The 23,434-nt window shown below is 40.1% G+C and overlaps 2 protein-coding genes across 2 annotated transcripts in view; both read right to left on the minus strand.

Annotated features, from left to right (window-relative positions):
• Window positions 1-2,080: 2,080 nt before the first annotated feature.
• Window positions 2,081-20,494, minus strand: iffo2a (intermediate filament family orphan 2a). Its single transcript, XM_030767758.1, has 10 exons — window positions 19,932-20,494; window positions 10,211-10,271; window positions 8,210-8,305; window positions 6,585-6,761; window positions 5,703-5,860; window positions 5,177-5,282; window positions 4,735-4,833; window positions 3,493-3,629; window positions 3,097-3,183; window positions 2,081-2,099 (listed from the first exon to the last, which is right to left on the minus strand). Exons 1-10 carry the CDS (start codon window positions 20,492-20,494, stop codon window positions 2,081-2,083), a joined length of 1,503 nt encoding a protein of 500 aa, XP_030623618.1.
• A 1,469-nt stretch (window positions 20,495-21,963) lies between these two features.
• The window catches only part of ubr4 (ubiquitin protein ligase E3 component n-recognin 4), a 39,147-nt gene continuing 37,676 nt past the window's right edge, over window positions 21,964-23,434 (minus strand). The window contains exons 105-106 of the mRNA XM_030769639.1: window positions 23,063-23,225; window positions 21,964-22,857 (exon numbers count right to left, since the gene is read on the minus strand). Of these exons, the coding sequence (XP_030625499.1) occupies window positions 22,793-22,857; window positions 23,063-23,225 (228 nt within the window). The 3' untranslated portion in view covers window positions 21,964-22,792. The remainder of the gene's footprint in view (window positions 22,858-23,062; window positions 23,226-23,434) is intronic.

The following is a 23,434-nucleotide window of genomic DNA, read 5'->3' on the forward strand; positions in this document are numbered from 1 at the left end:
ATGGAGTATCTTTCGTTGCATTAAAATTAGTGTAATTACATTTCCCCAGCCTCATTACCCAGTTTATAAAACCAAGTGGCTTTTAAACTGGTTTCATTAATATAATTAGGAATTTTATTAACATGCACAACTATGTTGTTGTTTAATGTAATTATTTAATTATCCATTTGCAAACCAAATTTTGAGGTTTGGACAGGATGTATAGCAAATCACCATATTCATCAACATATGTATGTTTGCCCTGTGTGTCTGTAAACTACACGCTAATGGTTGAGGTCTGGGTTTTAGTCAGAGATTAAGCTGGAGCACAGCAGCAGATGTAACATGTTACACTTCTAAGTGCCAATTTGCCTGACTCACACGTTGCTCCCATGCTTCAGTGCAAACAGATGACCACAAATGTTCTTTGTTTCACCATTAGTAATGCATCAGGCTAATAGCTACAAAAACCAAAAGCAAATCCCACGAAAACCATGTGAGACATCCAGGTGACCTATCTAGGGGTAAATGATACCGATTCATTTGATCTGAAAGCATACAGGACTCTGTGTAATAGGCATCACATGGTTCCCTTTGTGGCTTGCTTGTTCAGATTTTCAGACTTAGTTAAACTACTGAATACTGAGAATATGATCCTCTAATTGAAGTGTTTTGCAACATAAACTTTTCATCTTTGTTCAAATATATTCAATAGCATAACAAATCAGATATAGCTGTGACCATTGTGCAGCTGCTAGACATGCTTAAATACATCATTATGATAATTATGTTTGCCTGTTATCAGTTATTAAAGCTATTATGGAAGTAATTATAATGGGAATTTCGCTTGTTACAGCCTTAGGTATGTTATAAATGATTGTCTAAACCTTTTCTGACATTTTGACAAAATCAGTTTATTACTGAAGAGGTTATTTGGTCAGAATTAGGTAATTGGTAATAGTGTAGTTAAATTTTCTTTGTTTTCCATTCTGTAGTGCCTTCAGAAAAACATCTCTGTGAAAATATAGTTTTGCATGTTTTCACTTTTTCATGGGGACGTTTTCGTAAGTGCATTCAGACAGAACCCAGTCATCCTCGTTCCACCTGCACTGGCAGAAGTTTCCTCTTGGTATACCATCTCCTCACCACACAGGATGTCTGTTCTCCCCACTAGAGTCCTGTCACCCATCCCCCACCCTGCCACACAGACACACATCACCGTAGACAATGGTTTCCAGTGAAGATGTGGAAATAAATACATCAGACTCAACATGAGGAAAGGCAAAGGAATTTTACTAAAACCTTGACAAAAAAATAAAATTAAAGACCCATGAAGTGTCAAAATATACATACCAGAATATCATGCAGTGTCATCCAGATCAGTTCTGGATTTAAGTAAATATACTTCTGTTTTAAATACTCCATGTGTATGATCGCTGTCTGAGTAATACAATCTTAAAGCCCAAAGGTATGTAAAATAAAAGTATATATAATCAGAGTCAATGTTCAAAACTACAAAAAATAAAGTAAGTGCTGGTCCAATGATCATTAATCAAAGATCATTTAACAGCAAAGAAAGTATAAAGAATAGTTCATTTTTTAACTTTACACACCCATAATGATTTTCTAAAATCACATTTAGTAAACAAAGCCCTTTTCACAGAAATGACCATATGACTTTAAGTGAGTTACTGATTTTAATACTACACACTAAAAACAAAAGAAGCCTACAGCTATCAGATCCCTTTTGCTTACTTTGGCTCCCAGAATACACAGGCAATATGCATGGGATACATATAAGCAATAATAACACAAACAGCACTTCCATTCACATATTGCCACCTGAAAACATTGAATATTTTCAACATTTATCATATAATGAATGATAAAAGATAAGAAAAACAGAAAGAACAGAAATGGCTAAGGCAAATGTTCATCCTGTTTTAAGACTGCTGTACACTTGTAACAAGGTAACTAATGTAATAAGGCAGTAGAAAGAGATACTGGGTTCAGCATATTTGTAGGCACATTCCGAGGTTTGGAATTTTTATTATGTTAGAGTTTTTGGACATCCTCTACCCTCAGAACACTGAAAAAGCTATTAGACATCCTGCATCACACTGTCACAAAAGAGGAGTAATTACACAGATACCTAGAGATATTTAATTCATGAATACGGAACAACTGTTTTACAAAACGGAGAGCAGTCTGTCACATTCCAAGTTAGTTTGAAAATAAGGCTAGCTTATTGCATAGTGATTAATACACAGTGTTACTACTGGTTTTGTACAGTTATGGCTGTGCCAAGTTCTGAGGGATTGCTGCAAGTGGTTGACTTTACACAGGCTTAAACAGAGCAGGGAAGGGAAACCTGCACGTAACTATACAGAATAGAACACAAAGAATTTTGTTAAAACAGCCTCAAACTAATATTTGAGACATTACTGTTAGCAGGCAAATATATGTCTATACATTAGTCATCACTCAGAATCATCAGTCATCACTTGATAGCCCATGTAAATGATCACTCATTCAAATATATCTAAACTGATCCCACATCCAGAGTTTCAGGCACGCTTTTCCTCTAAAGCAGGCTGTCAGGTGATGCTGATGAACTGTCTGGATGTTGTAATGAATCTATTTTTTCAAATACGAAATAATTACTGAAGGGGATTAGTAATATAAGTACAAAAACACAAAAACACCAAATACATTTTTTTTCTCAAAAATATTTACCACATGTTTACCTTGGAATTATCACTCTGTGAAGGAGTGTGAAAATCACACCTTCGTGAGGTTGTTGTGTAAATATCCTGCTCTGTGCAAGCAGTGAGTAAGAGGATAGAGACATGCCATGGCAGTGCTGATGAAGAGGTCACAGCTTCAGTATGATGATATCTGTATTTCTGCTTTAAGCTAGTGAAGCAGGAGAGGTCAGCCATTCCCTCTGGAATAGCATCTGAAGCACCAATATTTGCACTTTGAAAAAAGTCAAGTCAGAAAAAAAAGAACAAAAAGATCCTCCGGGGAGGACAAAAGAAGGCAGTTCATCAACTCATTTCGACCTCTGCTTCTGCATCTCTCTCTCCCTCCCTCTCTCCATCTCTCTCTCTCTCCCTCTCTCCATCTCTCTCCAGCTCATCCTGCATGTCGTCAGTGTTCCCTGAGTCGCTGCTGGCCACAGAGCTGAAGGACGGAGAGTGTCTGAGGCAAAGAACAATCAGACCAGACAGTCAGAAGAGCTGTCTCACAATAGCACTGCAGCTCAAGACAACATCTCATTTTTTTTCTAATGATACATCACCTTTTGGACTAGAAAAAAACAATGAAAATGAATATTAATTTATGTCAGAGAGGCAAAGTAATATGTTCAGCTCCTAACAGAGCAAAGCAACAGCTGAATCAATGATGTCCTGTCATTTAATATCCATTATAGTGACTTATTGACTTACGAATTTTCAATTTCAGCTCTGAATGGTGAATTGTTATATGTTTGGCTCTGAAAACACCCACCTTCCAGTGGCCTCTGATCTCTTGATGAGTCTTCTGCAGGTCTCCATTTGTACATCCAGACCCCGTTTCATACTGCACATTTCCATGTATTCATGCAGGTGCCTGTTCATGTCATTCTTAGCAGTAGCTAGCTCCCTCTAGAGGCCAACCCCCCCCCAAGAAAAACATAACATCTCTAATTAAATAAACAGGTCTTGCCGGAGCTCAGGTATTTTGGTCTGATCGATCGAGGTCTAAACCCTCACTGATTGGGGTCAATGGGACTAGGACATGACTAGCAGTGTAATCAGGATTAGAGCCTGACCAATAAATCACCATGCCGATGTTACCAGCCGATATGAGCTAATTGCAGATAAGTCGGTATCAGCATTTATAACAGCCGATAAATGACAATTAAAAAAGAGACAGACGACAGATCCTTAAACCATGTTATGACATTCATGTCAGCCATGTCTGGTTTTGCTGCAGTAACATGAAAGCCGGTAGAATCAGTCAAACATCAAATTTATGTTTAATGTTACAGCAGTTGAGTGGATTAGACTACGCTGTTGACAAACTTGATTAAGTGCATTTATGAAACAGTATAGTAATTCTAGCGAGTAAACAAACAATGTTCCTGTCATTTCTCCCTCTAGTTTCTCTTTCAAATGTGTACTGTGAAATCCAAGTCCTCCATATGACACAACTACAGTCATGTAGTATTAGATGCATTCAACAGCAGCGTTTACTCTAGCTCACTGTTTCAGTTTACTGCATTATTTATCAAAACTTTACTATATTTTGTTGTAGCTTTGTTGAAAATACTACTTATGACAACTAAACATGTTTATTTTTAAACTACATTATGTCATGTTATCTTGGTGAGGATTCTTATTTAACTACACATAACAAATGTTAGTGAGAATCTTTGTTTATGTTACGTGTTTCTGAAAAAAAAAAAAAGGATATTGGCCAATATATCATTAATGAGTTTTTAAATCATCAAATATCGAAATCGGTATCGGTTTGAAAAGCTTATATCGTTCGGGCTCTATATGTGTTTGGTCATGAAAGGTCATGAAAACAGTGTAAAGACTATTCTCTGTAAAACACCAGCATTCAGACTGGATGCAGAAGTACATTTTGTGTAGAGCAGTATGTTTTCTGATACAGCCGCTACTGTCAATAAATTCATCTTCAGGTCTAAACCGTATTCTCCTGAATCCTTATAACTGATTATCTGAAGCATGGTCTGTTTCTTACCTCAATTTGTCCAATAGTTGCCTGATACTCCTGCTCTCTGCTTTTAAAGAGAGATTCAGTAGCATCTATAAGGCTCCCCAGACTTCCATCCCCTGACACCTGAACAGACAGCATGCATATTCAGACCAAACACTGTTATATGGAGCCTATGCAACCTCTGCACAATTGATAGATTCATAAATGTCAAACAAAATACGAATCCTTTAATGACAAGCATCAACACAACATTAGGAATTCATATAACACTGTTGAATGCACTGACAAAATTCTCTTTTTTTTGGTTTGTTTTAGCTTAAACATGTAGTTTTTCATTATCTCAGGTGTTTAGTGTGTGTGATTAGAAGCATCTTGACATGCAGGACTGCACACTCACAGGGTCCTGAGTTTCTCCGTGGCTCTCAGATGCCGTGGAGACAGCAGCAGCGGTGGCAGCAGCGCCAACAGTGTGTGTGTGATAGTTGGTGAAGTCTTCCCATAGCAACAGTGTCTCTTCATTTTCCTCCCAAGCCAAACTGTCACAGTCATCATCAAAGTCAAACGTCTCCCTCCTGGCAAAGACAACAATCATCTGAGCATATTCTGCACACAACACAGAAAAGGAGAGTGAAGGGAGAAAAAAAAGAGGCATGGAAAACAAAAACAGCTACCACATCTACGTGGAAAATAGGGAGAAGACAAGAAAGAGAAAAGCGTGCAGAGTAATCTATGTAGGAAGAAAGGTGGTCTAGCACAAATGCAAATTACAAGTGTACAGGAACAGCGATAAGAAATATCAAGTGGAACTAATGTTTTGTCATGCGTTAACATGCTCTCAGTGCAGTTCAAGACATTGCCACTTGGTGGCACTAGAAGATTAAAAGAGTGCACTGAGTGCCTTAAAGCAGGACAGAGACGACATTATGGTCAGATTTGATTTTAAGAGTGCGAGGGACAAAATTAAAGCCTCCGAGTGAGGATGAGACGCTCACAGTTGGTTGAGCATGCGTTTCATCTCATCTGTGATATTGAGAGATCCTGCCACTTCCTCCTCTCCTTCTGCAGTCTGTGAGTCTCCCTTCATCTCTCCACTTTCCTCCTCTGATGTTTCTTTATTCTCTTTCTTCCTGCATGCCACAGCCACTGTACCCTACAACACAGAGAGGAACACTGTCAGCTCCATTACCATCTAAACTCTATCCAGCCAGGCCCAAGGGCAGGCTGCACCATCACAGGCTCCTCTGCATCAAATAACAATAAATACTGGCCACACACTTAAAGAACTATGCCTGAGTGTGTGTGTGTGTGTGTGAGAGAGAGAGAGAGAGAGAGAGAGAGAGAGAGAGAGAGAACAGAGAGAGGGAATTCTTGTAGGAATGGGCTTTCAAAACAGACCACATGTAAATAGTTTAAAGAATGCTGACAGATAACAACCTGAAATCTAACTTGGTTCAATGGTGGTTTGTACAGACTAAAATGCTGACATATTCCCTTGCCAACAGAACTCTCACTGTGTATATGGCATGACAAATATGCATCTTTTGCTGTCCAATATAAAATTTCAGTTAATTTCAGAGTTATTTTACATCAGTTGGCTCAGCTGGCAATTACAGCGCTGTATGTCCTTGTGAGAGGGCACAGTATGCAAGAGTATTGTTTTATATTAACACAGAGAAAAAGGTTCTGTAATCCTCTGAACGGTGTGGATTAAATAAACACTCTGAGAACTATTGTAATATTTATGAATCAGTGCTTCAGAGAGACCATAGACGGACCATGAGGGGTTCATTTCACCCATCAATAAACACATTACGAGGCTGAAGAAAACACTGATGAGAAAAGAACTGGAGCAGAGTGGCCTGACTTGTACGTACCCTGTTCTGTTCAGGAGCAGCTCTAGATGGGCTTGTGTGAAACATCTTAGTCATATCCTCTGAATTCCTCTGCTGGGCCACATCACATAACTTGGCTGTGATATCAATACGCCTGCAGATGTCCATATCCACCTTCATGGCTTTCTCCTGGATTTTGGTATCCAAGTCTGACATTTGCTGTAAAAAGAAAATACACTGTATACATGCCATTCATCTGATCTGTTAAGATATTTTGTTCACATTCAGATCCTGACCATATTACCTTATCTATTTAAAATAAGTATGAATTTTAGCAATGGGGATATGCCATAAGAGTTATGATATATATGTTGACTTAAAGCAGAGGACATAGGGAGTTTCAGTATATGTATTTTAATCCATCCATGCTCTGAATGGACTGAAAGGAAAAGTTTAAAGATAACAACATGTCTTCACCCTAAAAATGTAGTTTACAGAACCACTCCTCAAAAAAAGGAGAAAATAACTCTCTTTATACTTTATACGGTCAAGTCTCAGGTTATTCTGAAGCTGGGAGTGTAATGTGGAACAGATTCAGGTGAAACAGCCCTAAGATACTGTGGCTTCATGGTCATCAAACTATGCTTAAGGACTTCCAGGGAGAGAGAGAGAGCGAGAGACAGAGAGAGAAAGAGAGACAGTGAGAGAGAGAGAGAGAGAGAGAGAGAGAGAGAGAGAGAGAGAGAATGAGACAATGAGAGAGAAGGTGTGTGACTTTTTAGCCTTTCTTTCCACTTCAGGTTCTTCTCCCTGGTCTCCACTGATCTTAAACAAGGGCCACTAGTTATGAAGTGTAATCCCCAAACATGCTTTATTTAGGGTATTGATAGAACAGAGGAAATTTAAAGAGAACTCTTTTCATACAGGATGTTCAGTACTCATACAACATACATATCATACAACATCTTTTCAAAAGCAAACCGTTAACACAGATTTAGCAATGAGGAGTTAACCACATGTACATATGGGTGGGGGAAGTGTTGAAACGTTTTCAATGGGAGCCTGTGTGACTCTTTGGAAATACGTTAGAACAGTGTCAACGAATTCCCTCCGGAACATAAAGCAGGGAGCGGCTCACAGCTGTGCTTTATTACCGGACGAAAGCGAAGAGCACAATAAGCATCTGTGCGTGCGGACCAGAAGCTTGTCTGATCTACTGCTTGTTTGTCTGAGGTAATCTGTAGGCTTCTACTGAAGCCAAAGGAATTTGCCTGAAGAGTTCTGCTGAAACTGCCTAAATGTTCCAATATTTGACTGTTTTCTAATGCTGAGATCAAATATACAGAATTGCTCCTGTGTGTTATTAGGCAAATGTTGCTCTCACCCATTTCCAGGGTATACATGTTCCTTAAATGTATGTTTGAATATGAAAATATTCGGGGCAAACATATTGACAGCAAGATGAAAGGTCTTGGGGACAGGATATTTTGTGTTTGCATAACTTCTGGTATAAACGTGTAGTCATAAAGTGTTAAGATGACGGTGCCAGTTGAGTATATATCACTGTTTAGGAACGACACAGTGCTTGCTTGTGTTGATGGATAAGCATTTAAAGAGACTTCTATATTCACTCACTGGAATATGTGAGATATATGGAACACACTTACATCAGTCATGAGACTTTTAAACACCACCAGCTCTGTTTTCAGTCGTTCCACTTTCTCTGTTAGTTCCTCCTGTATGATTTCTGACTCCTGAGCACTCTGTGGGGGGAGGAATCACACATCCAGAAGTAAATCTAAAAATGCACATGATCATTCATGTTTTATATTACATTGTTATGACACACTGTTTAAATATGTAAAGAAATGTACAGTGAAACAAACAAACAAAAAAAAGATTTTCCTGTGGTGACTTCCAGAACAGCTCAGGATGTAGACAAAAGGCACAGGGTCTGGGCAGCTACGGGAACTATAGGCGCTTTCGCACCGGAGGAACTTTTCATAGTTCTTAGAACTGTTGGAGAAAGTACCCCCTTTTGGCGTGTTCGCACCGCAGGAACTTAGAACGATTTTAGTTCTAAGAACGCCGTTTTGAGGGGCTTTTTTCGCCCCTACTTCAGGGTAGGTACTTTTGCAGCACAATAGGAACCTTGTGACGTAGGTGTACAGCCATTGGTCCAGACGCAGGTATACGATGATTGCAACCGCCATTTTTAAAGATCCGTGCAAAATATAAAGTCTTAGAACGTATTTCATTTAGCTTTTGATATTCATGTCTCAAAATGTCTGGAATTGTAGGAGGAGGCACATGGTTTTTATGTTTTATTTTACCGGTATTTTATATCCCCCAACAATGACCATTTTGCAACGTCCAATATATATTTGTACATTGAAGAGGTACCGTACACTCCGCTTCGGTAGGTGCTTGTGTGTCCGCTTGTGTGGCTGTGATCCGCATTTTAACCTAAAATTAGAATGTGTTTATCCAGCTTACGATTTTAGGGCTGCGGCGGGGAAAAAGGGGGGGGAAAAAACACGATGCCGCGAGCAAGGGTCAGGCACAAGCGCTAAGCTAGCACCCGAAAAGTACTATGCCCATCAAGTCATTCACTGCTACTGCGGTGGTAAATGCATAAATGCATTGGGAAATTATTTTCTCCATTGGACTGGGTCTATCGCCATACAGTTTTATTTTCGTTAATGAGAAGGCAGTTATAGGTTATCTAATGTGCAATCAATATTTCTGTCATTCAAATTCAATAAAACTCATTGCGTATACTGTAGTCTAGTTTGTCGATTTCTTTTGCCGCAGTAATGGTTCTTTTTTTCCTTTTGGAGGTATTTAAAAAGTAATTAAATTTGTACTTCAAAATGTGCAGCTATCCTGGTTAGTCATAAACAACAGCTCTTAGCTGCTATACCGTCGGCCGGCTTACGTCACTTCAGCGTTCCTACTGGCGGTGCGAAAGCAAACAGAAAAAAGGCCCTAGAACGAATGTAGTTCTAGGGGAAGCTCCACAGGGGGTAGTTCCTATCGAATTAGACCCTAGAACTGTTCGGTGCGAAAGCGCCTTATAATAACTGGACACAGAGAGCAGACAATGCTAACGGTGTGTGATATATACTACACCACGCCACATTTAATGGTGAACTAATCATGCATAAAATTTAATTAAAAAAAAAATCCGCTCAGATTCAACATATTCTTGTTAACCATGTAGGGAATTTCAAATTTAATTCAGAGGCGTAGTCCTACTCACACTACATCCTTAAGCAATGTTTATTCACAGTTCAGTGAAAAGCCAGAAAAGGTCAAGGTTGTGTTCTGGAAGTCAATGTGTCTTCTCCATAGTAAGAGCTTTAACTTTAGGGAATGTAACATATATGGATGAACATTTAGTGAGGAAACACCACCTTGTACCACCGCTTAGGTCTTATGGCACACCTGTGTCAGTTTGAATGAAACATGATCTGAGTGTTTGCGTTGCATAACTTCTTCCATTTAAAATCGGGAACACCCCCCCACCCCCCCAAAATCAAGCTAACTGGTATAAGCCAACACATTTGAATGAGGAAATGAAAGTAGAAGCCAGCAGAAGGTGTTGTGAGATGGGTAAAGGGCAGTGTGATTTAAGATGTCATTGTGGCATTGATGAGCCCTCTCACCTCCTGCAGTGTTTTCACCGTGGACTCCATCTGCTGGCGTCTGGACAGCTCCTCCTCCCATCTGGAACATAACACACACACTACTGGTCAATAGAGTCCGCAGGTCAGGCAAACGTAACCCTAAACACACTGGCTTTTACAAAGAGCAGTATTTTGCAAGAGGGGGTTGAAAAGGCTGAGATTGAAATTCTCAATGAAAACCAGGGCATATGATCAAAAACTGTATATCACCAGCTTATAGTTTGTCTTGCCAGCTGTCATAAGCCTGTTCTCTTATAAATTTGAATTTTTAATAGTGTATATCAAAATTCTTTCATGAAACCCAGAGGACCACTAATGGCTCTTTAATTTTGTATAAGAACTTAAAGACACCTTCAATATAGGTTTAAACTAAACCATTATAATTTAAAGATTGTTTCAAAAAAAGTTGCAGTTGGTTGTTTTTCCCTTGGACAGTAGCATCATACAATTAAGAGTGAAGAGCATAGCGCTCTGTTCTTTTTAGCTCTGTTCAATTAATAAGATAGCACACGCTAGCCGTACAAACAGATGCACGAAAATACTAGCAAACCTCCTAACAATCACCATGGTAGCAAGAGTGCACAACAGACTACGCAAGCAAACTAATAAAACCTGAAGAGAGTGCACAGACTCATTAAGCCATTGTCTTTGTTCTGTGTTGTCACACTGAGAATCTTTCCCTAAATGTTTATGGTGGCAGAGGATTCTTTCACTGTCACCTGCTTTGTAGCCTCAGTGATTCACACCGCATCCCTTAATGTGTAATAGGTGGAACGTTTCCTTGACTGCAGGGTTTCCAGTGTAGTCACAGTGTGCCAGAATATGTCCTGTATAGATCTTTTCCTTACAGTCATGTAAGAACACTGAGTCACAATGACATCACTGCCTGGACACAACCCGACATGACTTCCTCTCTAATCCTTCCCACCGACGAGACAAAAGGTGCCTCACAGTCTTTCCAGGCCGAACTCAATTTCCAGCGCAGATGATAAGCACAGATATCTGCAGCTCTCACCACCAGAAAACCACTTGATACTCCTCATTGATCACAGTGATTCGCTCACCTCATTGCTGTGGTTGTCTGTGCCTACAACAATCAGCAAAACCGTATTTCAACTGACTGCATTTTAATAAATACCACTGCCTTTGCAATTACATGCACAGTCCCTTCGATAGGAGGCATTTCAATTTAAACTCAACATAATTAATTTCCAAAAAAAAAAATATATAGATTTCTTTGGCAGCTTCATTTGAGAGTTTGGTGTGTCTGGGCTCTTCTCCAAATGAAGTCTTTCTTCTACAGTTTGCAGCAGCTGGATAACATACAAACAAATACACATCTCCACACACACACACACACACACACACAGTCAGTTCACTATGCACGGCATGCTTTCCATCTCTCCCACGGTCCAGGGTTTTCAGACTGTTTTGATTTGTCTCGAGGCAGTCGAGTGTGTTTTGTAATGCATTGTTGAAGTAGTCTGAGGTTTAGTCTAACACACCTGCCAAGTTGCTGTAGGAACAAGGGCTGATTAAGAAGCAGACAGGTCATGTGGCAAACACATCAAAGACCCAAAGAGTTCCACTAAGTCTACTGACTTACTGGCTAGTCACAAAAAAAAAGTTCTGAGCGAAGGCTCAGTAAGGAAAAGAATAGTTGTTTGAATAGTGCTTTCAGAGAATGACAATAGAGTGGAAAATTAAATGTTAGAAAGAAAGGGATTATGCCTGCAAAGAGAACAGAAACATCAAACAGAAGTTAAAGAATGCAATGCTGTAGCATCAATGTTTAGTGGTCTTTGCTTGGAAATCTTGCTAGTAAATGGCAAATTTGCTCATAAAGACCAGTGTTGGATCCAGACGTTCCTGTATAACTCTCAGGCATTTCCTCCTGTGGTACACAGACGAGCCAAATCTTCTTTTTTCATTCTGCACTGTACTTAAATGACCTATTCAGAGTCCTGTTTTCCAATCTCTTGCATATTTCATGGATTATGCTGGAGCAGACAGTCAATGAGGGCTTTCTCCTGATCTCCTAATTCTTTGAGAACAGTCCGTTGATTTGATCAACAGCAAAGCGAATGACTACCAATTCGTTAGTTTAGTTTAGCCCTCAATGTTTTGGAAAATAAGAGAGTGACTCTGTGGAAAAGTGATTTCTAGTGTCTTCTGTGTGGTGCTTCTTCTGATATCAGCACTGTAGCCAAAGCACAGTTCTGGATTGCTCCAATAAGATGAACCTCTAGAGTGAAAGCAGTATAAGAAACGCTGAGTAGGACTGGGCTCAAAAACAAATGCTATAAACGGTGCAGTGTCAGGCACTGGGACAGATGCAATTTTAGAAGCATAACTGACATAAAGGTCCATAGTAAATGGAGCTTGTGCCTAGATCTGTCTGGGCAGACGGTGCAGAGGACAAGCTGAGAGTCCCTCAGTGTGTGAGAGCCTCTAATGAAACTGACTAGACAGCAGCTCACTCCTGAAACCCGACTCCATTCGTTTCCTCTGCTGAGCTCCATCTCTCTCCACAGGGTCCAGACTGCGCGTTATGCCTTCTGTTACTTCAGCTTGTGTAGAATCACTACGTAATGTCCTTTTCTTACTATTTGGTCCACACAAGGCCATTATTTAACATGTGTGTAGATATGTGTATTGTGTACACTGCTTTTCATAACTGTGTAAGCCATACGGTGTGACTGTAAATGGAGGATTAAATAGGTTTATAAGGTATGGCCTCACTCTGTTCATGAGAGAGGTCAAATTACATTTCTGCCCCATTGTTCTGATAGAGGATGCAGTTTTAAAAACCAAATCCCCCGAGAGGACAGACATACCCTTCCCCAGTGTTTCAATCAGAACTGTCTCTTCCAATTGAGGGCAAAATGTTCTTCAGATGAGAGAGCGAGAGAGAGAGAGAGAGAGAGGGTGAGTACAAAAGCATGATGACTATGGGGAGGTTTACTATAGTATGAAAAGGTATTCAAATGCATCTGAACCTGGGCAAGACAAGACCACCTCAATGCACTCATATCCTTCCTGCTCAATAGGCTCCCATTGCATGCATGGGGAGGGGAACAATAGACAGCATACCTCTCTCACAATAGCCTTGGGCTAGACTGGACTACAATCCCAGTGTGTATCTTCTTCAAGTCTGAGACTGGGACAAACCATGATTTTGGAATATCTATATTGTAAAATGAAACATATTTAAATGCACATAAAACTGCTTAGGAAATAAGAGCTTTAGATTAATATCATCTTGATGCATGGTTTACTGACAACCAACCCCAGTAAAGTATGCAGTAAGCTACTTTATCAGACAAAGCACACAAGTCAAAGTCATTTCAAGGTCGAGGACATGAATGTTCGGAAATGGAAGATTCATGGAACTTTCAGCTTTTAGCAGGAGCAACACACAGTGCCCAACACATCTCAGTTACTACAGTGCATAAAGCATCTTCATTATGACATAACCATGACAGCCAAATTTGTTATTCATGATTATGAGAGCCACTGACACAACTATTTATTAGGGCTTATGCATTGAGTGCCTGAACTGACAGCTATTGTTGCACCGAAACTGATGCTTATGGCTAAGCTCGTCAACAAGCCCTTAAGCCTACTTCTACAAACAGACAGAAAAGATAAATGATCAATTTAAATAAAGCGACAATTAAGGCCCCATGATTATACTGGATGACTGAGTCTACTGGACCGATTGGAGATTGGTCACAGTAATTTGTCTGCTCTAATCCTGCTATGCTGATCGTAATAATGAACATAAAAAACATCATTTTACCTTGAATACTGTATTTCCTGCATTGTTGAATCGATACAGCGTACCACTATACAGAAACGTGATTTCTTTATGTCGGGGGGAATAAAAGAATTAATAACAATGCATAGCTGGCTAACATTGGACTAAAATAACATTAATCACATAAGTTGAACCTTTACAGCCTGAACCAGTCGATCAGGACTAAACACCAGCAGAAATAACACACAACCCATACCAAGCAATAAAGTTACACTGGCCTTTAGGGGACAATTTTTCAAATGTTCTCTCTTCCAGGGAAACGAATTATGTTATTAGATATTCAAGTTGAATATACATTTTGAGCCCTGGCACATCCTACTGCGCTCTGATTTATGAAGAGATTCTGGGGCAGTGCGACAGGACCACTGCTTTATGCTGGGAAACACACTCACTCTACCAAGTGAGAGGGAAATGGGTTTTCCATCAGCACGAGATATATGGTGGCTACATACATTCCTGGCACGTCTGACTCCAAGCTACTGATTCACAGAGACATGGTGAGAGAAACGAAAACCCGGAGTACTTTCACAATAAAGTTGAACTGAAAGGGAGTATGTCAGTGATAGTGTTTGTTCCCGCTAAACCACGTTAAGCTCTGAAAACTCAAAAAAAAAAATTATTTTAAGGAGCAGACAGAAACTCAGTCTGAAGGGGATGTGGCATAGCGTGCAACTGAATGAAAGTACTATGCTAGCAAAGCCTTCCAAGAGACAAGAGCTCATGAGATATTCATACCCTCAGAAACACACACACGCAGACTGTGAAAATTTAGAGAAGAACTTGCACCATGTCTAAACTCAAGAATAGGCAGGGTTAAGGGACTGTCTCTCTGATGGTACTGGCATCAAAGTGAATGAAGCCACAGAGAGACAGCAATTACATTAGGGGACTGTTTGTTCTGCCAAGACACCAGCACCAGCTAGATCTCCCATTCCTTCACAAACGATATGAAATCCATTTCTCTGACAACCATGGCAATTAGCTCTGAGTGCTGCTATCATATAGTGAATGTTTTTGAAAGAAGTAAAACACAAAAAAACCCTGTGTATTTCACTAGTGTTTTCAGAGTAGCTACAACAGTAAGCTACAATTTTTATTCCTGACCATGACTTTGTTGACACGCACAACTACTGAGATTAATCAAAGGAATGGACTTGGTAATGTCTGAGTTTCATATGGGCTACCCTCATACAGCTGGTTCATTACAGGTCTCTTACAGTCATTAAAGCAGGACCCTGCATGAAGGTGAAAAATCAGAACTGACCTCATACCCTCTGTCTAATCTTAGCCACCACTTGAGTGTGTATAAATCTCAGGATGACAATGACAGGCTTTCTTCAAAAACACCTCAAAATATCTATTCCTTTATCAATTTAACATCTGTACCACAATGGAAAAACTAACATTGTCCTTGTTAACAAAAGGCAGTGTTTTTAATAGCACTGACAAAGAACAAACCTTGAGAAAAAAATTTCAGTGAAAACTATAGAAAGTTTTGACATCTTGGGATAGGAGAGTAGCACTCTTTATCGACATCAACAATACATACACACATAAACAGATGTGTATGTGTAATCCATTAGGGAAGCTTCTGTCATGCCCGTCTGTTTCCGTCTGGAAAATCAGGGAATGCCTGGACTGGATATCTGATCAATATTTAGACACACTACACCCACTGATGCGTGACATGAGATCTCTCTCCTCTCTCTCTCACACACACATACACACACACACAGAGAACACACACTGGAAAAATCCTTAAGAGAAAACATTTAATCAGACAAGGACTCCCACTGAAAAAAAGGCCATTTTCAGGCCATACAGTCACACAACCTTGCTCTTGTGTGCAACTTGGAAAATTCCAAGTACTTACATTTTGCAGAAGCAGGAATCCATCTTAGTTATTGGAACACAAACTTTATTTTTGTCAAAGGTTGTCCTCATTTAAGTATTTGGTTTCAATCAGTCTGCATCATGTCTCCTTGAATGTCAACTCAGATAAAGGCCATTTAAATAGGAAGGCAGCCCCCCAATACAAACCTGAACTTTTATGACCTGACATAGGTGCAAATAAACCCTGTTAGGTGAAAGCAGTGAGAACAGTGCAGGTCAAAGCGCTCCTTTTAATGAGGTATAGAAATGCGAATCAGCCTGTTGATGGAATTTGCATGTCTACCACACCATAACTGCACATGAAAGGACAACATTGTGCATCACACAGGATTTGCCTACATCTCAGTCGGCACGTCACTCAGTGGAAATTTGTTAAGCCAAACAATTGGCTCAGTCATTCTGGAGGCCTGTATGCATCATCTAAACAATTATCATGACCAAATGAGCATTTTTGGTCCGGTGAATCTATGCATGGTGGGATTTCTTTCAGGGAAGTCAACCATATTAGCTATTATGGAGTAATTAAGTATTGTTCAGATCATAAAGAGGAACAAACTAAATAACATCTTTGATTAAAAACTGGCATGACTTTGGCTGACTAGCTGAGGGACCAATCAAGGAAATGAGTGTGTGAAATTCCATTAAATTTCCCTGAAAAATATGGGCTGATGGACAGAGGTCCTTCCCACTTATTCCAAGGAATGGCAAACAGCTTCCTAACCAGCCCTGACAAGACCACAACATCATAACCTGTTATCACCAAACACCATCAGCTTAGGCATGTTTCAGTAAATAATCTACATAGCAAAAAACAAACAAAAATCATCCCCATGTCAACAGCTAAATGAGTGATTTCAACTGTCTGTGGACTCAAGCAATGAAAAATCTGAAAATAAATCTCTGAATAAAAGCCACAACATACATGTGAATGGACAGTGACCTAGAGAAGCCAGCTGCACCTCAGCCAAATCGTGTCTGATTTCTGGGAGCTGGGGAACTTCCCAAAGCCATGTGGCTTCTTCTCAGTTCTTGACCACTGAGGCACCACTGCTGAGAGGGCTCTGGAGAGATGACCTCATCCTGCTGCACTCACTACTCAGCCCCATACAAAAAGATCTGAGCTCTAAAAGAGGCAACCCTCTGAAACCTCTCTGCCCATCCTAGCTAGACCTCCAGCACCATGGGCTTTTAAGCCTGGTTTATCTGGGTCAGTGAACAGAGTCTGGAAGGGTGAGAAGATCAGATCCCAAGAGCATGTGTCCTGGCTTCAGAGACAATGATGTCGCTTTTACAATGCAAAGCAGGAGTGGTCAATGATGTTTATGGTTTGGTCCTCACTCATAGGATCACATCCAGTCCTGATTTAAATCAACATGTCAAACCAAAGACATGAATATTTTCCCCAGGAGAACACTCCATCGATATATAGTTGAAATATGTACATAGATTCCATATTTCAGTATATATATATATATATATATATATATATATCAATCTATTAAGTTTCACCAAGATTGTATTTACTAAGTAGTGCTTTGCTAAATTAATTACTGAAAAGCAAGGCTGTGCTCAGCTTAAATAAGACAAACAATTCTGGGCTTCACATGTAAATTTTTAAGACAATACCTTATATGAGAGCAACTCATACATCACAAGCATAACTGAATGCTTTAGTAAAGCAGAGTGCATACCATGGCCTGAAACTCCCAAAAAGACCTGACAAAGCATTCCTCAGGGCTGAGGAAGCTGAAGGAATGAAGCATACTCATTCCCAGATGCACACACACACACACAAACACACACACACACATGCGCGCACACACGCACACACAGATGGACCCTGCTACTCAACTCTCATGGGTGTGGTCTCTCAAGCTTTCTGTGTGAAAGGGTCTTTAAATAGATCAGACGAGGACAGCTATAAACATATGTGCAACATACCTACACACAAATGTGAGATTAGACAGACCTGTAAGGTAACTGTTATAACCTAAGTGTTTCCACAGAAATCCTTTTTGCATTCTGTAGCTTGCTACCCTGCAATTTGTCTGCTTAATAAATGGTCCAAACATTGTGCATTGTTTTGTTGTTTAACAAATCACTTTCACTTCACACTAAGTGCTCTCCGGCCTCCATCTAAGATTAATGGAAATGGCTGGCACGGCATTAGATGTTGAGTGTGTCTCAAAGCATCATACCATGTCCTGCTGGCTCCTTGCAAACAGCTGAGGACATGATCTTTTCCAATCCCTGTGCCAGCTGACACAGAAACAGCCTTCCCACTCTCCCAGAGACACTGTCTACACTCACCTCACCAACTGCTGCCACATACTTCCTCTGGACTAGCTAGCTCAGTCTGTTCACCTGCTCTATTATTAGGAGCTCTCCTTAACAATGGATTATAACAGCTTTCTCAGGAAAATGTAAGAATTCGAACCTGTTCTCATTCCCACTGTGAATACTGTTATTGTGAGGACTAAAGAATCAAAGGATATGACTCTTAAAAAAGAAATCTAAGCCTTCAGGAAATTAGATGGATTCTGTTTTTTTCTAGATTAAACCCACTGCGCGAGACAAATGTCTGTAAGAGAACTTCTGTGCAATTCACAAATCAGTCAAATGCAGTTTTCCCTAATGCTGAGAAAAGGAAAAAGTTATCTGTAGATGCCAGAAACACAGACAATCCTTATCCATTGTGGTACCAATTAAATTCCCGCCATCACAGAATTTCCCATACCAAAAATGTAAGTACTGAATGACTCGCCAGATATTCAGAAGGATATTAGGATGCCTATGAGATTACGTGGTAGTTCAGATGAGACCACCTCATTTAACCATTCATCTCGAGTTACAATATGGACAATTCATACATCAACCTCTTTGGTGTGTGTGGTCTCAAGAGAATAGGAAATATTTTCAAGATACAATCAAGGATTGCGTGCGTGTATACTTTTCCCTGTCTTGCCTGAGATCCAGTTCACGCGAAGGAGATAAAAAAAAGTTTGGAACAAAAGTTTTGTTCTTGCCTCTCTGAACTGCATACAGACATAATTTAGAAATGATACACTGTGTGGAACTTTTGTTCTTGATGCTTAAAGATCGTGTTCATTTATGAATCAAGAAGTATTGTGGTGTTGCCTGCAGCAAGATCGTTAATAAAAAAGGACAGCTATTTTGCAATGTTTTTTCTTCATTTCTGTCTCTTTAATGGAAATGCGCTGTAAAATACCACACTTGGCTTTCACGCTTCCCTATTCAAACAAATATGCGGCAACAGGATCTGTAAAGTATTCCGATTTATGAACTAAAGTAGAGAACTGGGTATGTAACATGAAGTGGAAATATTCATTTGCAGATAATTTTACACCGCGAACGGAAACGTACAGAACTAAACAACAAATCTTTTGAGTATTTCAATTCTCCACAGCTGAAATCTGAAACGATATCTTAATGTGAATATTCTGATTCCCAAGTGACGTCATGATAGCGAGGATATCCACGTAAATCACATGTGCAATCAGTGTGCGAATTACTGGGGGATTTAATTAAGACTTGGACCCCTCTCTCCCCCCCCCCCCCCCCCAAAAAAAAATGAAGGTAAAACACAACAGTTCAGGGGGGTCGAAACATTTATATATCCTATGCTATATAGCCCTGGAGAAGAAGTTGACCCCCCCACCCCCACCCCGGATTGTCATTGTATAATTCACACTCTGTGCGCAACTGAACGAACTGTATGAACAGCCCCTAATATAAACGACGTATGATTTCTTGAGTTAAACCTTCGTTGTGTTTTCATATGAGCTGAAACGCAAGCAAACGTACAGGAGTTTCCTAATCACCACAGCGGATCTCTGAAGGGCTTGTAGTGCCCCTTGACAGAGAAGCCTTAAATAGCCTTCTCTTAAGCGAAAATTAACTATATAGTATGAAACTGCTCGCCGCAAAAGACAAGATGGACAATGGAAACGTCAAAACAAAACTCACTTTCTCCTGTATTCGTCTCGTTCTCGCTTAACTTTGGCCAAAACATTATAAAGGGCCCTTAACTCTGGAGTGACGGTGTCGATTTGAACGCCAACACCGTCCGGATGCGTCCAGGACACCCCCGGCCCTAGAAGAGCCTCATATTGTCCCCCATATCTTCGGATGTGGGAGAAACTCCAGATTTTACCAGGGTAACGCGACTGGACCAACGACCCGGCAACTGGTAGCTCCACATCGGTTTGCACTCCTTGTTCACGATTAAAAAGGGCACGGTAACGGGACTGTTCCAAAGCATGTTGCAACTGAGTTTCCAGCAGTTTGTTTCTTCGTTCTAACTCATGAACTTTAGCAAGAAAGCAGCGAAAGCGAAGATTCAGTGTTTTCAGCACATGAATGTTCGATCCCAAATCATTTCTCAATGCACTCGAGACCGTTGTCCCAGACCCGGTAGCAAGAGCTCCACTGTTTGGACCCATTGGCAAAGCAAGGGATGCCGATGCCGATGCCTCCGTGGGTAGTAACGGGTTCATAATTTGGTCTGAAAAACGACGAGACAAATCCATCGCAGCCTCCGATTTCCCAGTGATTTCACAATGTGCAACTGTATTTCCGTCCACCGCCCCTTAAGGCCAGTAGCCCACTCCACAGACCCCCCGGTAAGGCATCAAGGCGGTGAATGTTCTCTCAATGCCAATTTTACATTTCATTTTAAAAACCTACTGCTACAAAAAGAGATCATTTTAGTGTATAGAAGAAAACAAAGACTGTTTTATCTACTTGTTGGTTACAAACTTAATCTTCTTGGAGCCTAGTCGGAGGTGAAATATATAATCCATCTGGAATGTTTATCTTATAGGTAGCCTATCACAGAGGTAGACATAGGCTACATGCCCGTATATTTGACGGTAATTCGCCGAGGACAACTGATAATCATCTCTTGGATCATTTCTCGACTGTTCATCCGTGACCGAGAAGAGCCATTTCGCGAGAAAAGCAGGTCAGACTTGCATCCCCCTGTTCATTCAGTGCGCAACGATCGTGTTACCGTCTCTTAAAAACACTTCTAACGAAAAACGTTAGGGAGATCAACCGAGACTTTGCCCCGCCTTCTCGATGACAACATCATACCGGGCAACCACCGCACAGTCTCGGCAAGCACCAGGCAACACAAAATAAACCACATTATATTTACGTTTTAAACATATTTCCCATAATGCATAGAAATTATTCAAACATGTCACCCACAACTTTCGGAACATTTTAACAGGTGTTTCTGAGGATCAAGATTTTTTTTTAACCCTACAAAAGTTAAAGGTACAAGTTAAAGGTACATAAATCTAATTTAATCGTTGTGTGAATATGGCAACATAAAGCGTGGACAAACCCACCGCGTGTTGTACTTGGTATTGACAAGCCTATGATTTTATCGACTCCTATGATACTGACAGAAACACTTATATCCCGCTCCTTGTAATGTAATTAAGAACCTGAACCTCTGTGCATTAAGGTATCTATGATAAATAGAATGAAGACGTGTAAATCTTGATTTTGTACTTAAAACCCATATATCACAATGAGTCAAATATGGAATAATTACAGCTTTATTCTTTCTTAGTTAATCCAAATAGCAGACATTCAGCGACAGTTGAACATTATAGCAGCGGGAATAGGCGAATAAACACTAGCTGTTTTTTTGTTTTTTTCGTTTTGTTTCCTAAAACAAACTCCATACCATGCATTCAGCTCTGAGCATAAGGACACCTTTTGACAGGTGTTAATATATGAATTAATATGAAGAACCACAACTCATCACTGAGAATAAACCCAGCAGCACCTTCCTTACCACACTGAAATGTCTCTGGGGGAAAACAGTCGTGTCTGCAGGATGTTTTTGTTATCGGTCTTCTTGTACGGTCATGTGGAAGACAAATAATCAAACGGAAACAACACAGCGAAATGCTGAGAGATGACGACCAGAAATAAAACCCAACAAGGTGTTACACAGTGACAGAATAAAAATGATTCCCAAAAGTAAAGATGCAGGCCCTTTTATTCGTTTATCTTGACAGTTGTTCAGTATTCACTGTTTATGCAGGTAAAACTCTTTACAGGTCAGAATGCATTTCATTTGTATGGGACAAACCAGACATGTTAATTAGCTTTTTTTTCTTTCTTTTTGAATAATTTTGTTTTTGATAATAATAATAACAATAATAATAATAAGAGGAAAAAGTATCCTTATACGAATGCGCGTTGTTTCTTCAACCAGCATCAGGCCTTGCCTTTCTCACAAAATACAATCAGATTGTTAAACAGCACTGCAAAAGCCCAGAAACATAGTGCATGACATGAAGAGGTTAGTTCACACTCCTGTGAAGTAACTCTCGGTCATTCTGGAAGTTAACTCAAAATCAAACAAAAAAAAAAAAAAAGGGAAAACACAAAAAGTCATAAAAGCTCTTACATAGTCAAATTCCCATATACATTTTTTAACTTCAACTGTGTTTTTTTTTTAATCACCTGCCACATATCCAAACGACACAGAATGGGTGTTTCAGTGTATTAGATGTTACAGAAACGTTTGTAAGAGATGCATTAACTCGTCAGACTACACATATTATTTCTGTTTTAAGAGAGTTATAGTTGAAGACACGGTAGAAGAACAAACCCAGGTGCAGATTAGAAGCAGAACTTGTGAGTATGAGTGTGGGTGAGTTGACAGAATTTTGGGAGCCCAAGCCCCGATTGAAAGGTGTCCTTGAAGTAGCATGTAGCTTTGTCCAGTGGACAGCCTGCATGTTTAGGGACACCTGCACTGAGCAGAGCAATCAAAGTCCAGTGAACTGCAGTACTTAATACGATCAGGGCACAGAGTTCAACAGGTCCTGCAAGAAGCCGTCAGGGTCCGGAATGTCTGAGAGAAGTCCTGGTGAAACACAGGCAGATTTGGCAATTAGCTAACGCTGCTAAACTTGTTATGATATGATAATATTATGCAAACTGTTACGATGGATTTCAAATCAATGTTGTTGATTGTTTTCTGAGTGCCTTTTGTAGGAACATACATAAGGAAGATAACAGAAGCTGTTTAAGAATTGTCAGCAAGTGATGGTTTGCAATTTTCTACTGACCTACGACATCCAGGAACTCTGAGAAGGATTCAGCAGGCATGAGCTCGTCCTGGAAAGCCCGCAGTACCCTTTCTGAGGCTTCATAGATGGGCATATCATTGTGCCGTACATACTCTGCCAGCGAGAAGGACCAGCCTCCCTCTGTGTTACTGGTGGGCACTTTCTGTAGAGGGCAAAAAGCCAGTGGAAGATCAGAATCAAACGTCTAGGTCAGTCAGGCTGTATGACAGACGTGTGACCTCCAGAGGTAAATAAATACATAAACATTATGTTCTCCAGGCACCAACAACAGGTTAACATCCGATAATTAGAAGAACACAAGATGACAGGTGACATTTCTGGCAGTTGTAAACAAGACAAAAAACTTATTTT

The sequence above is a fragment of the Chanos chanos genome, chromosome 3, assembly GCF_902362185.1.
Source record: "Chanos chanos chromosome 3, fChaCha1.1, whole genome shotgun sequence".
Lineage (NCBI taxonomy): Eukaryota > Metazoa > Chordata > Actinopteri > Gonorynchiformes > Chanidae > Chanos > Chanos chanos.

Excerpts from the sequence above, each read along its gene's own strand:
- iffo2a (XM_030767758.1), bottom strand. The coding sequence starts at position 20,494 with ATGGATTTGTCTCGTCGTTTTTCAGACCAAATTATGAACCCGTTACTA. Across the intron at positions 5,283-5,702 it reads AAACGCATGCTCAACCAACT|GAGGGAGACGTTTGACTTTG; the intron begins GTGAGCGTCTCA and ends TGTCTTTGCCAG. Across the intron at positions 3,630-4,734 it reads CAACTATTGGACAAATTGAG|AGGGAGCTAGCTACTGCTAA; the intron begins GTAAGAAACAGA and ends GTTGGCCTCTAG.